The 20,070-nt window shown below is 41.3% G+C and overlaps 1 protein-coding gene across 1 annotated transcript in view; it reads right to left on the bottom strand.

Annotated features, from left to right (window-relative positions):
* Positions 1-20,070, bottom strand: part of SI (sucrase-isomaltase) — a 127,749-nt gene that overhangs the window by 90,824 nt on the left and 16,855 nt on the right. The window contains exons 7-18 of the mRNA XM_081007704.1: positions 19,818-19,989; positions 18,384-18,483; positions 16,851-16,963; positions 16,193-16,318; positions 10,586-10,717; positions 10,344-10,463; positions 7,772-7,885; positions 6,069-6,153; positions 4,051-4,168; positions 2,191-2,362; positions 1,503-1,619; positions 1,239-1,393 (exon numbers count right to left, since the gene is read on the bottom strand). Coding sequence (XP_080863830.1) covers positions 1,239-1,393; positions 1,503-1,619; positions 2,191-2,362; positions 4,051-4,168; positions 6,069-6,153; positions 7,772-7,885; positions 10,344-10,463; positions 10,586-10,717; positions 16,193-16,318; positions 16,851-16,963; positions 18,384-18,483; positions 19,818-19,989 — 1,524 coding nt within the window. The remainder of the gene's footprint in view (positions 1-1,238; positions 1,394-1,502; positions 1,620-2,190; positions 2,363-4,050; positions 4,169-6,068; positions 6,154-7,771; positions 7,886-10,343; positions 10,464-10,585; positions 10,718-16,192; positions 16,319-16,850; positions 16,964-18,383; positions 18,484-19,817; positions 19,990-20,070) is intronic.

Below are 20,070 nucleotides of genomic sequence, written 5' to 3'. Positions count from 1 at the left end.
TTCTCATAATTTAATATGACACCCTTGTAATGGAGTACAGTTTTATCAGATGAAGGCATCTCAGAATTTGGCAGTCCCACTTGCAATATACATGTGAAATGCATACCTTTAATTCCTTCCCCCTTGTCCAAAAAATATGCCTACTTTTCACCCACAAAGCTCAGGGGGAAATGCATGAGTTTCCTGGCCAGTCACCAATTTATTTATTTATAGAAGAAATATATGAACCATTTTCCATTGTATGTCCCACTGCAACTTATGATTAAAAATAAAAAGATACCAAACCATATACTAATGGGTCACTCAGGTCACTCTTTGCATTAATGGAACTTCAGAATGGGAGACCATAGTGTGCAACCCAAAATATTTTAAACTGAAAACATGCAACATTGCAATCAACCTCTCCACATTATTTTATTTCAGCATAGAAGAGAGGCTTGTTAGTGATCCTTCTGCTGTCCAGCTTGACTTCATATTGCTTAGATTCATTTATTAAAAAATATTGTAACCCCCAATTTATTTATTTATTATTTTTAAAAATCAATGTGGTTTACAATAACTATACATATACAGTAAACCTTCTTCGTGTGCCTCCTCCTCGAGAGGTCAGGAGGGTGGCAACACAAGAACAGGGGCTTCTCTGCAGTGGCTCCCCGTCTGTAGAATGCTCTCCCCAGAGAAGTTCGCCTGGCACCTTTACTATACACCTTTAGGCGCCAGGCGAAACCGTTCCTTTTAAACCAGGCCTTTGCCTGACTTGATCTACACCCTAAACTCTTTTTTAAATGCTGGCTCTTTTGCGGGGGTATTATTGGGTTGCTGTTTTTGTTTTGATTTTATGTAAATGATATTTTATATGAACTGCCCTGAGACCTTCAGGTATAGGGCAGTATAGCAATTAATTAAATCAACAACAACAACAACAACAACAACAACAACAACAACAGTTCTCTTCTCTGTGTACCGAGACTTCTAAAGAATTTAACATTGTGAATAATCTTTAACATTAAAAATAATTCTAGGAATTCCGGGAGTCTATCGAATGAAAATAAAGAAACATGACTAAGTTAGGTCCATTAATTTCAATAGGTCTACTTTAGCTGAATACCACCCCCTGGATTTAAAACAGAATAATGGAAATGCATCTTATTTTATTCTGGATCATAAAAAAAAGGAACATCGAAGGTCACTCCCCTTCACAAACCATTTTTTCTTCAGGGGGAAAACAACGGACTTACTCATGCTGAACAGGTCTTGAAACTGTATCTCCCCGGGAATGTGCTCTGTAAAAGAGGGTATAGAGATACGGTAGCAAAGTGTAGCGTATGTTCAGGTAGTGTTTGGTTGTGTTCATCAAAAGAGAGTTCTTCCCCCAAAACGCAGGGTCTTTATGCTGTAAGGGAATGTTACAATTGTTATTGACACAAAGAAGGAGAATTTAAGCCACTAAAAACTGGATCTGTTTGCTTGCTTGCTTGTTTGTTTTTTTAAAGGAGACCTACATTGCGCATTTCTTCATTGTGACTCCGAGAAAATGGGTAAAACGCTCCAAGTTGATACCACCGCCGGCAGAGTTCTTCGTCAACATCATAAGAGAACCCACAGATATCTGCTCCAATCTGAAAGTTATGTACACATAAGAAAAGCGCTGAAACATGGAATGACTTTAGAATTAGATCTACATGCCTAGGTATATATTCCTAACTTTGTACTAAGGTAAGCAGGGATCTTGAAATCCTCAGTTTTGATTTAGTTCACTATTTCATTCCATTTATTTAATACATTTATAAACCTGCAGAAGGAAGGCTCAGCAGATGAGAACTATTGGGGTTGGCCTTACCTTACCTAAGGACCAAAGTCAAAACACTTGTAAGGTGTTCAGTCTTAAGACTATTATGATTTATTGAATTGTTTGCATATATTTTTGAGCTGGTTGGTAATACAAATTTATCCAAAATTACATTTCAGAAATGAAGATATATTCTACCAAGCCATCCTATAATATTGCTACTGAATTATTTGAAAGATATCGTCCCTGAATCACACCTGGAAGCTGCAATGAATATGTTAATTGCATGGAAAACAGCAAATAATGCTAAGAAGGGGGGGGGGAGGAAGAGACGAAGAAGAAGAAGAAGAAGAAGAAGAAGAAGAAGAAGAAGAAGAAGAAGAAGAGTTAAAGTATCTTACATAAGGGTATCCAAAGAGACCAAATTCCAAAATTCCTTGTATGGACCATTTAATATCATTCCAGGTAGCAAAATTATCCCCCAGCCAATGTCCTGTGAGTTTTCCAGACCCAGCAAAAGTCGATCGTGAAAGAAGGAAGCTTCTCTGCCCAGGGAAAACTTTCTGGAGAGCACTGAAAACAAAACAAATTTGTAACATTAGAGCAGAAGGTGGACTTCTGCTAACTTGAAAGTACTGCATTCTGGGTCATGTCTCTCAGATCATATGCTACTTCACTGATGCCTTCAGAAATATTGCCATCCCAATCAGTTCTAGGACAGAACTGTACAATCAGAGAATGTTATTTTGCCCCCCATCGCTTATCCATGAGATTTTTTATCAGTTACAGGTATGGGGCTGGAGATATGGTCCATAAGACCAGTGCAGCTGATGGTGGAGGGTGCCAACACTGGCTTCTTATGGCAGTTCAGTCTGCATGTTTCTCCACTGGGACAGAGAATAGGCTGTGAGCCTTAAGTCAGCTACAACAGGCTAACCCTGTGTGGAGTTTCATCTTACGAGTTCCTTGTGAGGCAAAAATATAGGGGCATAGGCTGTTTACCAACGATGGACCAGTGGAAAAGGAAAATATGGGACATAATGCTAATGAAGAAAATTATGTGCTGCAAAAACCATTATGAGACAGAAGGATACGATCTAAAGAGGTGCTCAGACTAAAGTGCACACCGTTTATTGCATGCAGGAATCAATGTAAAACAAAGTGGTGTTTATGCATATATTGAGTATGGTATAGCTAGATGTATTTTTTTCTTCTTTATTTTTTAAAGGATATTATCTGTGGCATTCTGAGGAATGTGGAAAAGCAAATATGGTCAGGGTTGATAGGAATTATAGTCCAAAAACAGCTGGAGACCCAAGCTTGGGAAACCCTAGATCTTGGCTTTATTTATGTAAACATCTAATCTGTAGCATTCCCTTTAAATGCAAGGTTCCCCCTGACTTGGTGTGGATATGCATACTGCCAAGGGCAACAGCTAGAGGACATAGTCTTCTGCTACCCATTGTGTTTGGGCAACCCCTTAGGGTACTCTGAACATCTCATCAGTTATATATACAGGCCACTGGAATCAAGAGGAGTCCTGTGTAGCATCCCTTCAGGGAAGTAAGACAGAAGGGATTTATTTGTGTAAGCCTTCCTTCATATGCCAAGGGGCTCAGCAAGTTATCCCACTCCTCTCTTTTTCTTCTATCCTGTACCAAAGCTTCCAGCTATGATCTAACAATGTGGCAGCAAGCTATGGCTGTGCCACCTGGGACTGGTTTGAGTGCTCCAGACTTGGCAGGGTGGAAGAGAATGCCCTGTGTACAGCAGATGGGTTATTCAGATCTAACTGAGCTTTGATTACCAATATAAATCAGAACATTTCATAAAAGCCCCCCACCCCACCGCAAGATCTGAGCTATGACTCTACTTTGCAATGTAGGATATAGGATACTTTTTTCCAACTTACTCAACATTTCATCAATAATTCTGCATTCTTCCCAATCAAAGCCCATTACAGTAGTACCTCGGGTTACGAACTTAATTCGTTCTGGAGGTCTGTTCTTAACCTGAAATCATTCTTAACCTGAGGCACCACTTTAGCTAATGGGGCCTCCCACTGCCACCGCGCCACCGCTGCACGATTTCTGTTGTCATCCTGAAGCAAAGTTCTTAACCTAAGGTATTATTTCTGGGTTAGCGGAGTTGGTAACCTGAAGCGTCTGTAACCCGAGATACCCCTGTCCTTGCAAAATAAAAAAACCCCTTTTTGCAAACCATCTCAAGCGAGCTAAAGAAGAAAACAGCGGGTTCCTTACTTATCAGTAGCTATAGTCATGAAATATCCATAGAGGCTGTGGACATCATAGTGTTTGCCTGCAACCTGCACTGCATCCATGCAAAGTGTCTTTGAGTACATGACTTGATCAAGAATCTCTGTAGAAGAAAATCAGAGCAAGTTACATTGAAGTAAATCTCTGTCTCAAATATTTCAGGAAATAAGACTTAGTCATATTTATGGAATTCGCTGCATTCAGAAAAGTCACAAGCGTGTGCACTTTGGATATGCCACACTAGATTCAATAATGTATACAGGCTCTTTTATTGTTTTATGGAAAGGGTTTGCTTTGGAGCCTAAAACCCACCATTAGTTTTGCCCCTCCTTAGATCTCCTAGCAATCAACAAACCACACAATAACCCACCTATTAGCTTCTAGCACTTAGATTAAAATACATGTATCATAGCAGAATGAATGCTAGCATGCCAAGGCACACTTTATTCCCTCTTGTTCCACATGCAAGATCATTAGATAAACCAGGCTTTGGCAAACTCGGCCCTCCAGATGTTTTTGGAACTACAACTCCCATCATCCCTGACCACTGATCCTGTTAGCTAGGGATGATGGGAGTTGTAGTCCCAAAACATCTGGAGGGCCGAGTTTGTCTATGCCTGTTATAAACCATCTAAAGATTTGAAAGCATTTCCAAAGCCACTGCTTTTCAATAGAATTAGCTGCTGTATAAGTTTTTGGGAGGTGGGGAAGATTTAATAGAACTGGATTAACAGAGAAGATGCAGGAGAAAAAGTTAACACAAGGACCCACAGAAAGGAGAGGAAGTCAAAGGGGATTTTTGATATTGTCTTTTTGTTTTCTCTATGATTGTAAAATTGAAAACCCAAATAAACCTATTGAAGAGAGAGAGAGAGAATGCTCACTGACTGTTGGGAGGGGCAGGGAACAGTGGAGTGAATGGTTTGGGTGATTTTAGAAGCGGCCATGGCTAGCGTCCTGAACTGGAGCACTCCATACAACATCATTTTGCTGCCAGTTCTGCTTCTTATTTTTTATTCCTAAAACACCTGATCTGTTAGATCAATACTGATACTGTATTAGCAACATGATAACAGTCCATCAGGATGCGGGTGGCGCTGTGGGTTAAACCAAGGAGCCTAGGACTTGCCGATCAGAAGGTCATTGGTTCGAATCCCCGTGATGGGGTGAGCTCCCGTTGCTCAGTCCCTGTTCCTGCCCACCTAGGATGAATAGGTACTGCTCCGGCAGGAAGGTAAACGGTGTTTCTGTGCCATGCTGTGGTTTGCCAGAAGCGGCTTAGTCATGCTGGCCACATGACCCGGAAGCTGTACACTGGCTCCCTCGGCCAGTAAAGTGAGATGAGCGCCGCAATCCCAGAGTCGGCCACGGCTAGACCTAATGGTCAGGGGTCCCTTTACCTTTACCTAACAGTCCATCAGCACAGGCCCCTACACTTCAAGTGAGATCTGGAATAGTGCATCTCCTACTGGCTGGCTGGCTAGCATGGGTGATTCCAAGCCCAAGAGCTAGGGTTGTCATATTTCAAAACATTTAATTCCTGACACCCACCAGTTTTTTTAGGAAGACCCCAAACTTGTTGAGGCTTTTTGGGGATCAAAAAAGGAGTGATTTTTAGCTTTTTGAGCTGTTTTCAATGCTTTTTCCATCGCATTGCCATGCATCCAGGTTTTCCCTGACATTTTGCTAATCTGACAAAATTCCTCCAACACCATTTTTACACCCCAAAACCAGGACATGCCAGGGATTTTCCTGACATATGGCAAGCCTACCAAGAACACTCACCTGACCTGGACTTCTCCTTTATTTGTTTCATTTACTTTTTCTATTTATTTTATTTTACTTTCTTGCATATCTTTTATTTTATTTCAGTGATATATATAAGTCTCTAGTCCCCATTTGTTTGTTTTCTTCCTCAGACATTGATTACCCAAATAAGCAAAAAGTCAACTGATCCTGGGACGAACCGGCTTTTGCATTAGGATTTACATGCAAGAACTTACTTGGAGTAAAAGGAGGGTAATTCAAGCTGTTCACTGGGCAGCCATTTTTTGATCCTTTGACAAAACTGGATATTTCATTCATGTCCTAGGAGGATATATTTGCAGAAATGCATGAGTATATGGCATCTGTTAAATCATCATCTTTATTTATCTGATTTTTTTAAGCAGGAATGGTTGGCCATGCAGCTGTGGCAGGACTGTAAATCCAAACACCCCCAGCCAGCATGGCCAATGGTTAGGGAAGAGGGGAGTTGTGGTCCAAAAACATCTGGAGAAAAAGAAATCTTAAAAACTATTCGGTAATAATAATAATAATAATAATAATAATAATAAATTTTATTTATATCCCGCCCTCCCCAGCCGAAGCCGGGCTCAGGGCGGCTAACAACAATCAAATAATCAAAAAATCAAATAATCACACAATCTAAAAATATTTCATTATAAAAATTAATTAAATCAAATTGATGGCAACCAATTAAGCAAAGTTCTGTGCAGGTTGCCAGAGGAGGGAGTCAGGCTGCGCCCTGATCAAAGGCCTGGCGGAACAACTCTGTCTTGTAGGCCCTGCGGAAAGATGTCAAGTCCCGCAGGGCCCTAGTCTCTTGTGACAGAGCATTCCACCAGATTGGAGCCGCAGCCGAGAAGGCCCTGGCTCTAGTTGAGGCCAGCCTAACCTCTCTGAGGCCTGGGACCTTGAGGATGTTATTATTTGCAGACCGTAGGTTTCTCTGTGGGGCATACCAGGAGAGGCGGTCCCGTAGGTACGAGGGTCCTAGGCCGTATAGGGCTTTAAAGGTTAAAACCAGCACCTTAAACCTGATCCTGTACTCCACCGGGAGCCAGTGCAGCTGGTATAGTACCGGATGAATGTGATCTCGCAGCGAAGACCCCATAAGGAGTCTGCACCCGCTGGAGTTTCTGGGTCAGTCTCAAGGGCAGCCCCACGTAGAGCGAGTTACAATAATCCAGTCTGGAGGTGACCGTCGCATGGATCACAGTGGCTAGGTCAGGGCGAGAGAGATAAGGGGCCAACTGCTTAGCTTGGCGGAGATGAAAAAATGCTGCCTTTGTTATAGCTGTAATCTGCGCCTCCATAGAAAGGGAGGTATCGAAGATTACACCCAAACTCTTAACGGACGGTGCTGGCACTAATTGCACCCCCACAAGAGATGGGAGTTGCCCCCTCAATCCCATATCGTCCCGCCCCAGCCAGAGGACCTCTGTCTTCGAAGGATTTAACTTCAACCGGCTCCCACGTAACCATCCAGCCACAGCTTCCAGACATCTGGTCAGTGTGTCTGGGGCCGAGTCAGGATGGCCATCCATCAACAGATAGAGTTGGGTGTCATCAGCATACTGATGGCAACCCAGCCCAAAACTCCGGACAAGCTTTTTATGTAAAAAAACAGCTCTCTCCAAAAGCAAGAGGGCGATTTTACTTCTTTTTTGTGACAGCTGCCATTTTCTCCACGATACCTTTAAATAAAGCTATGGTTATGATAAAAATGACAGCAGGCCTGCCAACACAGAATTTCTTCTGGAAAGAAAATAAAACTTAAGATGTCAGGGCCCCTCAATGGTGGGGGAGGGGCAAGTTGAAGATACACAGTGAAGAATTTTGAGAGGCTGTCTTTACTGAGTGGTAGATGGGATTCCTTCTCAAAACATTAATGTCCACATTATATGCATAGTACAGTACTTACAATCCACAGTCCATCATAGGGGACCTGATTGTGAAAATCACTGCACTCCTTAGTCCACCATTCATCAGCAGCAGGATTCGAATAATCAGGGAAAACTGTTAATCCTGGCCACACCTGCAGATAAGAAATGGCATACAACAGTGAACAGCTCTAATTGAAATGGAATTGGAGCTTTGGGAAAATAATTCATAAGGAACATTTCTGCAATTTAAAATACATGGTGTCTCCAGCCTGTCAGCCTTCACAAGAAGGCTCTACACACAAGCCAGAACTTAAGGTTTGAGCAACTGAAGTGGAAGAAAGGGCTCTGTCACCCTAACAGAACAGATCCATTTAATAATAATAATAATAATAATAATAATAATAATAATTTATTATTTATACCCCGCCCATCTGGCTGAGTTTCCCCAGCCACTCTGGGCGGCTCCCAATCAAGTGTTAAAAACAGTACAGCGTTAAATATTAAAAACTTCCCTGAACAGGGCTGCCTTCAGACGTCTTTTAAAGATAGGATAGCTGCTTATTTCCTTGACATCTGAAGGGAGGGCGTTCCACAGGGTGGGCGCCACTACCGAGAAGGCCCTCTGTCTGGTTCCCTGTAATCTCACTTCTCGCAATGAGGAAACCACCAAAAGGCCCTCGGCGCTGGACCTCAGTGTCTGGGCTGAACGATGGGGGTGGAGACACTCCTTCGGGTATACAGGACCGAGGCCAATAAAAGAATCAGACTTTTATTGAACTTTGCAAAGCTTTAAAGATGTAGATGAATGAATGACTAATGGGAAGACAAACACCTCACAAGGAAACCAGGATGAATATGTATGGTCATATAACTGTCCCACAAACAAATGAGAACAAATGTTCTATACAAACTAGAGATAACCTAACACTGGATAAGCTTTGTGCAAGCAAATCAGGATGAACCCTCAAAAAATAGGTCTTCTGTAGCGGCCCATAAACTGGAACCAACATAGACGGGTGTAAAATCTTAAGAGCAAAACAAATGAAGTCTTTCATCTTTTAGATGAGGAGTAACTGAACAAAAGGCATTTTTTTCTGATGCTTAGATGTGAGAACCATTGCTTATCAACCCATGGTGCAGGATGTTGCAAGGGACACACCCCTCCTGCTTAAAAAAACAAAACCAGAATGACCTCAAAATCATTAGTGTGTAGGGAAAGAAGTTGGAGGTGTGTGTTCTTTCACCAATTTTTATTCATTTTCCCAATTTCCCAAAAGACAGCTCCAAAAGGACCTTCACTTAAAGGACACATGTGTCCCATACATTTAAGGAATACTTAAACACTTCACTTTCTCCCAAAGAATTCTGGGAACTATGATTTGCTAAGGCTTCTGGGAATTGTACTTTGTGTGGGGTAAACTACTGGCCCCATGATTCTTTGGGAGAGGCCATGTTATTTATATGTGTTTTAAAGCTATTGTGTGGATGTGACCATTTATAGGTAAAGGTACCCCTGACCATTAGGTCCAGTCGTGACCAACTCTGAGGATGCGGCGCTCATCTCGCTTTATTGGCTGAGGGAGCCAGCGTACAGCTTCCGGGTCATGTGGCCAGCAGGACTAAGCTGCTTCTGGCGAAGCAGAGCAGCGCATGGAAATGCCGTTTACCTTCCCACCTATTTATCTACTTGCACTTTCTTGTGCTTTTGAACTGCTAGGTTGGCAGGAGCAGGGATCGAGCAACAGGAGCTCACCCCGTTGCAGGGATTCGAACCACCAACCTTCTGATCGGCAAGTCCTAGGCTCTGTGGTTTAACCCACAGCGCCACCCGTGTAGACTCCTCTTATTTGCTTATTTATAATGATACTAGCAGCATCCTTGTACTCTGTGAATTCTAAGAAACAAATCAAAAAGAATCAGTGTTGTTTTGAAAGGTTCCCTCCACCATCTTGATTCAACTTAGCATCTAATTGTATCCATACACAGAAGAAAACCTGTTCCTTGATCTCTGGAACCATTATGCAAAATTTGGTTACAGTATCAGAATAGTGTCCAAATGCATAGTAAACAAACAACTTTCCAAAATATATAGTAGATGTGTATCTCACTTTAATCTGCAAAGAACAATATTCCCCATGAAGGCTAAAAAATAATAAAGACTGCAGGCACTGGAAATGTTGGTAACATTATAGAATGAAAGGGACTTGCATACATATGTAGTGTGACTATCTGAAAAATAAACCCTTTGGGGAAAAGATATTAAGAGTAGTCAGGGAAAGAACACGTTATAGATTAAACTGACAGTCTAGATACTATTTTAGTGAGCAAAGCCATAGGTCTGCAAAGAAAGAATAGAAACATCTCAAACATTTACTTGAGCTTAGCCCTTTATTGCTCTTCCTAAAACCTCATTCATTTCAATATGGTCAACTGTATGGGAGGGATTATTATTATTACTTTTATTATTATTATTAGCATCTTTTTGTTTCAATACTGTAAACCACCCTGTGATCTTTGGATGAAAGGCAGTATATGAATTTAAATAATAATAGCAACAAGAAAGAACCTCCAAGGGGATTAAGCTACAAGTTTGTAAAAGCAGCTACTTACCTCTCCAACAAGGGGAGTCACTCCATCTGATTCATTGACCCACACTTTCATCTGATTACCATTTTCATAGGCCATATATGGAGTATTATTACGGAGACCATTAATAGAAATGGCAGGATCCTGAAAAATTAGGAGCAGAAAATATTATCTTCTCACAAACTGTCCAGAATCAATAGTTTCCAATAATATTTAACCCAAAAGAAAACAAAATCCATGAAATAGTAAAACACGCTGAAAATTACCAGTATTATGACATATTTCTGTCCATTGTTATGAAGTTCTTGAACCAGCTCAGGGAGGCCTGCAAACTTTATTTTATCATAAGTGAAGTCTTTTTTGTCTTCCATGTAATCAATATCAGTGTACTGAACATCCTAAAAGAAAATGGAAATCGCTGTAAGTACAAAAACATATTGAAACTTTGAAATTGTTCCAGTCTCGTATTCGCCCTTTACAATGGACACAATGTATTATATTGGAAAGGATGTTGTACTGCCTAACAGTGACAAAAATGTTACCACTCTTCTGTTCCTTATCAGAAATCTGAGCATATAGGGCCAAAAGGTTCCCCAACGTTTCACAGGACAACTTACCAAGTTTGTATATGCATACCAAGGTAAGTTACCATGTATAAAATGCAGGAAATTATGCATTGTGTAGGAAAAATGGATAGAGAACAGTTTCTCTCCTTCTCTCCCAACACTAGAACTCATCATTCAACGAAGCTAGGTGTCGGGGGATCCAGGGCAGGAAATAACTTCTTCACATAGCTTGTAGTTAAACTATGGGATTTGCTCTTGCAAGATGTAGTGATGGACACCAGGGCACAATTCCACAAGCCTGCCCCCTCACATATGCAACATGGACAAGTAGACACAACAGCCATGGCAGAAGACTGTGGGGAAGGATAATTAGGTCTGAAGCACAGGGCAATGCTGCCTGGCAACAGCAGAGAGACCTGCTTGGGATGCAGCTGCTCCCACCACCCTCCAAAAACCCCGTTTGGGGGATTTGCGCTGAATCTGCCAGTTGAGATATGGCCAGCAGGTAAGTGCATTGGCCAGCAGGGGGCCAGAATTAAACACACCCACCCAGCCAGCACAGCATAAAGCTTGCTCTTCTAGTTGTATTTACAGTGGTACCTTGGTTTACGAACTTAATCTGTTCCGGAAGTCTGTTCTTCAAGCAAAGCGTTCTTAAACCAAGGGATGCTTTCCCATAGCAGCGGGGGACTCAATTTACAAATGGAACACACTCAACAGGAAGTGAAACATGTTCTTATTCCAAGGCAAAGTTCACAAACCAAAACACCTACTTCCGGGTTTGCAGCGTTCTTAATCCAAGTTGTTCATAAACTAAGCTGTTCTTTAACCAAGCTACCACTGTATTCATCTTAGTCCAGAAATAATGTTTTATGGGTAAGAATTCATAAGTGAACTCCCTTCCCTTTCCCACACAAGTAATGTGCTTCTTTTTTATGTCATCTTTAGAATAGTGATTAGCATGTTGCATTAGGACCGGGTAAACTAGGATTCCCATCCCCAATCAGCAATGCAGCTCAATGCACTAGTCACTAACTCTCATCTGTATACTATCCCTTCCTTTTCCTGTAGGACTAAATTGCAGTCATTAACAGGGGTCAACAGGTTGACCATAACCATTGAGTCAACCCATCTCCTACTACCCTACTGAGAAAAACCCCACCCCTCCCTCCCACTATATATAAGGGTCTGGTGACTTCTGTTTCACTGTATCTGAAGAAGTATGCATGCACACGAAAGCTTATACCAAGAACAAACTTAGTTGGTCTCTAAGGTGCTACTGGACAGTTTATTTTATATATATATATATATATATATATATATATATATATATATATATATATATCCACTTTATGGGGTTTCTGAAAAGGTAATATGGGTGATAACCACATAGGATGCCCTGAGCATCTTGAAGAAAGATAGGACATAAATACATGTAGAAAACTGGTGCGATGTTCCTTCTGCCCTGGTATGATCTTTAATCAAGATTTACAAAACTCCCTTCTCAACCTGGTTTCAAACTAGAGTTAAAAACCACTCTGTTTACCAAGAATGTCACTGTGGGTGTATCACAATATTATGATCAATGCTGAAAAGAGTAAGGCAGAGGAATTTGCACTAGGAAAAAATGGGGGGAAATGTGTGCTTGAGACCATGGGCTGCTCCCAAATTTTAAGCAACCAATGATGGAATCTTACAATCCTACCATGAGTCCACATGTAATAAGATCATTTTTCTATAAAGTGGCTTGTTCATATTTGGTGTATAATTTTACTCAGGCTGCTTCTCATCCCCAAGCTTAGAAAGGCAAATTCTGAAACTTAAATGGCTTCCAACTGTGCAGTTCATGCATGTAAAGCCCAAATAAGAACCATTTACTGTGCGTTTTATAATTCATCCCCACCCCGCAACTTCCATTACTATGGTAACTTACGGTGTGGCTGTATTTTATGTGATTTACTCCCTAATATACATGAAAAGTAAAGCGGGTTGATGTAAAGTGGACTTCAAGAAGTCAAAAAAGAAAGAATCATCACAGACATCCCTGTCCATTAGCGTTACATAGAAACCTGGTTCTCCCCAAATCCAAAATCTTTAGTCATAGCAAGAAAATACATTTTCACAAACTAATTCAACAGACTTGTCAGCAAGGGCAACTGTTCTTTGCAATAACTAAAGATTCTCAGGTGTAAGGGAAATTAGCACCTGTTCTCATTTTAGTTCTTCAGCCTCCAGGAAGACATACTTCCTACCAGGCTCCCAGTAGGGAAAACTCTTTCAAAAACGACATCCTTGATTTTGCCATCTCCACATTCTTTTGATTTGCTTGCTCAACTTAGAAAACTTTATTGAAGACGTTTCAGACTCTAGGCTGCATTCAGATTTGGGCTTTAATTTTTCTGCTTAGTAATGCTAGCACTTCTGCCCCAATTCCTAATGTTCCTTTTGCACTGCAATATCTGTTGCGTTACAGAACGGTGGCTTCTGGATTGATATACCATATCACACTATATTATAAGCATTTGGAAAGAACTGCATGCTGGGATATCACCTCAAATTTTGTCACATGAAATTAACACCCAAAATTCCCATGATTTTTTGAGCTGCTGGGGTTGCGAATGGATCTTTTCCCCCCTGGAAACAAGTGACATGGAAAATCGTGCGAAAACTCTGTTAGATTCCACTAGACTCCCAGAAGCAGCTTTTATGTTGTGTGAAAGATTACATAAAATGCAGAAATGAGCAAGTAAGGAATAAAGTGTAGTCTAGTTTGCATGTTCAGACCCAGAGACCTCCCCGCTAAATAAATTCACACTTGACTCAAATTTTAGTTTGGTTTTTGGCAGAATTTAGGCCACAATTTTATTGATTAAAGAAAGTGACTGGTTGCATAGGCTCTGGTTTGACTAGCTCCCTGCACCCTTGCAGGTAGCGCTGACCCAGGGTTCCAGCATAGGTCAGCCAAGGGTGAACACCTGGATAAGTGGATAGCTGGGAACGGGCTAACTCCGCCACCCAAATGTCCCCCCGGACTCTGGCACGGCCACAACCCCCTCTCAGGGGTTGACCAAACCATTGGGTCCCTGGATTCCTTTAACGGAATACCCTTCACATAGGGATGGTGAGAGCGTTCTCCTATCCCTATCAACTGAACCAGAGCCTATCCGCAACCTTACAAGTTGTGATGATTTGCTACGCAGCAGGCAAAACCCAAATGGCACCAGCCAATCAGCCAAGTAGGGAAAATTCCTGCCGTGCCCCTGTCCCAATGACAGACAACACACGACGGCATAGCAAGGTCAATCGCAAAATACCATAAATACAGGGAGAGGTGGGCTGGTGTTCCATTTGCATGAGCCGAAAGAGGAAGCTCTGGGTCACGTGCAAGGGATTAAATAGGTCCCTCGAACCATTTAGTCTGCACCCCATTGGCCAGATTACACCCAGCAATGGCGTATCTACCAATCGGGTGTTGTGGCTATCCAATAGACCCACCCACAACCAGGAGGTCAGTCTCCAGGCCAGTGGAACAGGAAGTTATACTGATTGGAGCAATATCCCCCTGGCCGTATCCACTCTAGGGAAACAAGGAATGTTGTATTTGACTGCTCCAATGGATTGCATCCCACAGAAAAACACCACTGTATGAAGCAACCAAGACTGGTGATGGGTATAAATTAGGTATATAATTCCAGATAAAGAGCCCTGGAAGTCTGTATTTGGAGGTTCACTGCCTCTGCAATAGCAGAAGTATTGTTTCTTAGTTGGGAAATTGTGTCCTCCCTAAAAGAGGGCACGTGTTGCGGTGAGACCCTGGAGTGTCCTCCCCCTGCATGTGACCAGGGAGATAGGCATGACCCTGGCTGACTCCATAAAAGAGCAGAGCCACACAGCCATCTCTCTCTCTTGATGCTATGCTGCTCTCCTGCAGCCATTTTGTTTTCTTAATGGATTTTGCTGTCTGCTGGCACTCAGTCAGCAGCACATGGGCTCAATCCCCATATGGGGTTAACTCACACCATGTTCTGCAACTACAAGCTAAAGCCTGCCTTCAGGGATCATACTGTGAACTGAATGTGAGCAAACCTCTTGTTACTTTTAAGGAAAGACACTTGTGTCTTTATTCTTTTAAGAGGGATCCAAGGGGACACCAGGAATAACCCAGCCTGATCAAGCCAGACTGGATTGCTTAACTTTGTTGTTGTTGTTTTGTCATTTAGTCGTGTCCAACTCTTTGTGATCCCATGGACCAGAGCACGCCAGGCACTCCTGTCTTCCACTGCCTCCCACAGTTTGGTCAAACTCATGTTCGTAGCTTCGAGAACACTGTCCAGCCATCTCGTCCTCTGTCGTCCTATTCCCCTTGTGCCCTCCATCTTTCCCAACATCAGGGTCTTTTCCAGGCAGTCTTCTCTTCTCATGAGGTGGCCAAAGTATTGGGACCTCAGCTTTAGGATCTGTCCTTCCAGTGAGCACTCAGGGCTGATTTCCTTAAGAATGGATGCGTTTGATCATCTTGCAGTCCATGGGACTCTCAAGAGTCTCCTCCAGCACCATAATTCAAAAGCATCAATTCTTTGGTGATCAGCCTTCTTTATGGTCCAGCTCTCACTTTCATACTTCACTACTCTAAAGAGATTCAAACGAATCTGCAAACTAGCTTCCTGCTGAGGGGAATCTGCTCTGCTACATGACTCATTAGTGTGAGTGAAGGAAGGATAATATTTAATCAATATATCCTCTCCTACTATCCTTAACATCCCCACATTTTCCTGGGGATGTAATGTAAACATGCCTCTTGCTTGCCGTAGGCAGAGCATGGACAGAGGTGTATTGGGAGGGATTATAGAGAAATCCCTGGTTTTGGCTTAACCAGAAAGTAATCTGCTGAACAAAGGTAAGTCAAATCCATTGCTCTGCCCACTTTCTCTACCTACTTGTGACATTCAGTCCCCAGAAAAAGGTTTTCTATGGGTAGATATGGCTCTCAGGCTAAAAGCGTTCTCCACCATGGGCCTGTTGTAATTCAAGCTAAAGATATCTCCAAGTTCACAGAATCAACATTCAGAGAACAAATTTCAAGTTACTCCAAATTTATGCCACTCCTGTCGGGCCATTTGTCAGTCGCTGTGAGTTATACCCATTGGATATAATAAGTCTATTAATATTTACATAGTTATTCAACTCCATTCATATCTTCTGCTAGTGGCACGGGACCTGCTTCCCCAAGCCAAGATCACATTACAATAATAGCACGCGTATGAATAAAGGGCAAATTTCCCAACTGATCAGACCTATTATGCTTACATATGGTATGCCAGCTTCCCGATTCCTTTCAATCGCGGCTCTCAGGTCAGCAATGTCAGTGTAACCCCAGCGACAGATCTGGAACCCAAGATTCCAGTAGGCAGGCATTCGTGGGAGTCCTATCAGCTGCAGGTTTAAGACATGAAAAGAAGATAAAAGGTAGTTTTTGCATCACTGTATTTCAAAATGAAAGCAACAGTTTAGTGGAAGATGGGCAAAAAAAAACCAGGAGCTGGGGTTGGAATGGGACTATTAGCAGCGTCAGCCCAGAGAAATCTCCCTTAGTTTGAACTACTGTTACACTAAGGAGGACATTAGATTTTAACACATAAACAAGATAAAAGGGAAAGAAATCAAGGGAAGAGAAAGGGAGCGTAGTATAAAATCCAAAGAGCACGGGACTAGTTAATTTGAAAATCATTTACTGCATCCTGGAGTCTTTGGTTCGTTGTTTCTTTTGTCTTCAAGGGCATAATTAAAGGCATTTATCGCACATGGGTGTGTTCAGTTTTGGCTTAAAGAAAGGGAATATGCATAAAAATAATGATTAACACATTGCTTGACTAAAAGTAACACTGCCCCTGGAAACTGCTTTGCACAGATACACAAGCAGTTTACCATTGCTAATGGTAAAATCTTGCATGCCACAGAAGCATACCGAGAGATATTCTTGAACAACTTGCTCTGGAGTATTTCCCAAGAAGACATAGAAATCTAGAATCCCACCAATTGTTCTGTATGTAACAGCTGGAACAGGTTGGAGAGCAAAATCTGCCAGGGGAAGAAAAAGCATATTAAGGTGAGCTAAAACAAAAGCAGTCTCCTTTGCCATGCTGGTGGGATCAATTTGCAATGTGAGGGAGATGATAGCACACCTGTGAGTAATGTCTTATTTCTGAATTGTTGGGTCACATCATGCGTGGGAATCACTTGACTATCAATCTGTGCCCTGCAGTTCTTTGTATTTAGAGTTCATGATTAACAGAAAGTGATCCAAGACTATAATCCACAACTGCATTACATTTTCACTATGCAAACCTGCTGGCCTACAAACGTTGTTGAACTCCAACTCCTTTCAGCCCCAGCCAATAATGTAGTCCAATAATACAGTATATGAATGACATAATGTTGTGGGAGGATAATGTAAGTAACTGGAGAGAGTTCATATATGGCTTGTGCTGTTTCAATATGGTAAAGACAAAACAGGTTTCCCAGAAAGGCTGCTGGGAAATTCATGAGGGCAATTTAAAATAATAATACTTTATATTTTGAGTTTTTCCAACACTTTTGAAGAACTTCAGTCTTCTCTTCCCCTGAGGTATATTCTATGAAATGAACTCCCCAGCTTTGCCATGCAGGAATTTTGGACACAAAGGTGAATCTATTTTCAATATTGTTGGAGCTTGGCTCCTATTCCTCCCAGTCTTCCTCTCTTAAGCCAGTGCTTCCTTCATCCACCACCATAAGCTAACAACATAATATCATTGGGCACAAAGTAATCTGAGATTTCTCAGAAGAGAGCTTTCGGAGAAAGAGAATTTTGCCTTCCCCACACACCATTATACCACCCAAGTGTGAAGAATTTGGGGAGGCCAATTTGTAAAACTTGAAAATTCTGAGACTTTTCTGGATTCCTTATCTGCCCACAAAATACGTGGGGGTCCTCCTTGGCAAATTTATATAATCAGATGTCAAAGAAATAAACAACTATCAGACTTTTAGAAGACATCTGAAGGCAGCCCTGTTTAGGGAAGCTTTTAATATTTGATGAATCGTTGTATTTTAATATTCTGCTGGAAGCCACCCAGAGTGGCTGGGGAAACCCAGCCAGATGGGCGGAGTATAAACAATGTATTATTATTATTATTATTATTATTAATAATAATAATTATAACCACTTTGCTTTTCTCTAACGTATTCTGTATTTGTAGCAAATACAATGATTTATTGATTTAATAAATCACAGATTCGATTTTAATCCAATGGCTATTTTTATATCTGATATTTTCCAGGTGACAAAAATCCTGAAATTGCTGCAATTGCTTTACTCATGATAGCCAAGAGTGTCATTTAAGAATGATAATTTCTAAGGTGTCAGAGGCATCTTTCCATATGTAAAATAATGCAGGAGAACAGGAAGCTCCCTGATTGAAAGCAAAATGAGAAGCATAATCACATTCATAATCCTTACCCATGGCATTGCTGTTCATAAAGAATACACCAAAGGAATGTCCACTGCCATCTTCCAGGCATAAGAAGAAAGTATGCGCACCATACAGGTTGTGCATCTCCTTTGGGAGGGGGAAATAGCAATTTAAAATGTGCAGAGCTCATATGCATGTCATGAATCTTCAAAACCTCTTTGGAAATGCAGTTTAAAAGGCTTTATAAAATCTAAAGAATCAAAATGAGATGACTGAACTAAATTTTGTTCCCTAGGATTCACATCCCTAATACTGATCAGTATCATTTATCTTGGTAATCCATCATAAAATCTTGGTTTACTGTTTTGAGCGGAGGGCCATCTAGTTGAGACAGATGTATTGGAACTTAGTCCAGGGCCAAACGAATGAAATTAAATGAGCTCATTTTTATCAAGTTGGCTTAATTCAGCTGTATTAAAGGTCATGGTTAGGTTGACCAGTAAATTTCCATTCAGGTTGTGTCCCTTTTTAATGACCCTGTTTATTTAGAACCAGCTTTTTAAGAGCACATATGGGGAAAGTTCTACAGGCTCAATTCCTGCTGTTAAAGGCATGAGTGTGGGGTCAGTTGAAAGCTGTCAATTATAAATTAAGTTCTGATTCTTATGCCCATTTCTGACGTGGGGAAATCAGTAAATGGTTCTTTTGAGCCCTCATCATCTTGAAATTGGTCCACCCGAAGAAGTACATTGGGGTTGTATCTAACACCATATTTCATTTCACAGAAGACTCTTTGACCTTGGTGAAGGGTTCTATGAATGGAAGATAATTTTGGCAAACTCCTATTTTTCTTACACTAGTGGTTTCTAAACTCCTCCTCGCCCAATGGATTACTTGGAAATTGTTGTGAGTCTTGGCAGACCACTTAATTGTTTTGTTCTGCAAGAACGTGCTATAGTCGATAAATCATTGCTAATTCTGATCAGACAACTAAAATTGTGTTGTGGTTTTTCCTCTTGCAATGGGCATAAACCTCAGCATTCCAGAAGTCAAGAATTTTCTTTGAACAATTGGTAGCAATGTCAGGTCTGGATAATTTATGTTCTTAGACAGTTTCTTAGAGAGGCAGTTTCAGTGATAAACACATAGCAGCATGTTTGAGCAGAAACTGGCAGTTTCTTCATAATACATAGACATATGGCTCAGAATGCCATATGAGGCATTCAATCCTATTAAAATCATGAGTAAGAATTCTAGTCAAAATATTTCAGACGCAATTCCTTTCATGGGTAATATTGAAAGCTTAGACTTCACCTCAAAATAAGCAAGAGATTTGGAGGCATTGTTAATAGTGCCCTTTAACAACTGTAACTTCCATCCGATTATAGGAAGAAATGTCTTCACATTTCAAACACATTTGCTCCATTTGCATGTCTGATTCATCTTTCACCTCATAATAAAACGTTTTATTTGTCCCTTACTCCAATAGGTGCAGCATCCCGAGTGAAAATGGGCCATGTTTTCCAGTTAAAATCATGCCGGTACTGCCTGTGGACCTGTTCTCCGATACCATAAACATTCCAGCTTGGCAGTCTGATGGAGAGCTGCAGGAACTGGTCAGAATACACAAGCGGTCCTATACTGGTGTCAAACCTGTTTGAAGAGTGATAAGAACATAAGTGGAGCTTGGGACCTCATGGTAAAGTGTGGGTAAGAAATCTACCAAATAAATGA

Source organism: Podarcis pityusensis (assembly GCF_964106645.2).
Source record: "Podarcis pityusensis genome assembly, chromosome: 5".
Classification (NCBI taxonomy): domain Eukaryota; kingdom Metazoa; phylum Chordata; class Lepidosauria; order Squamata; family Lacertidae; genus Podarcis; species Podarcis pityusensis.
The sequence above is the reverse complement of the archived record's forward strand: the minus strand, read 5'-3'. Positions and strand labels throughout refer to the sequence as shown.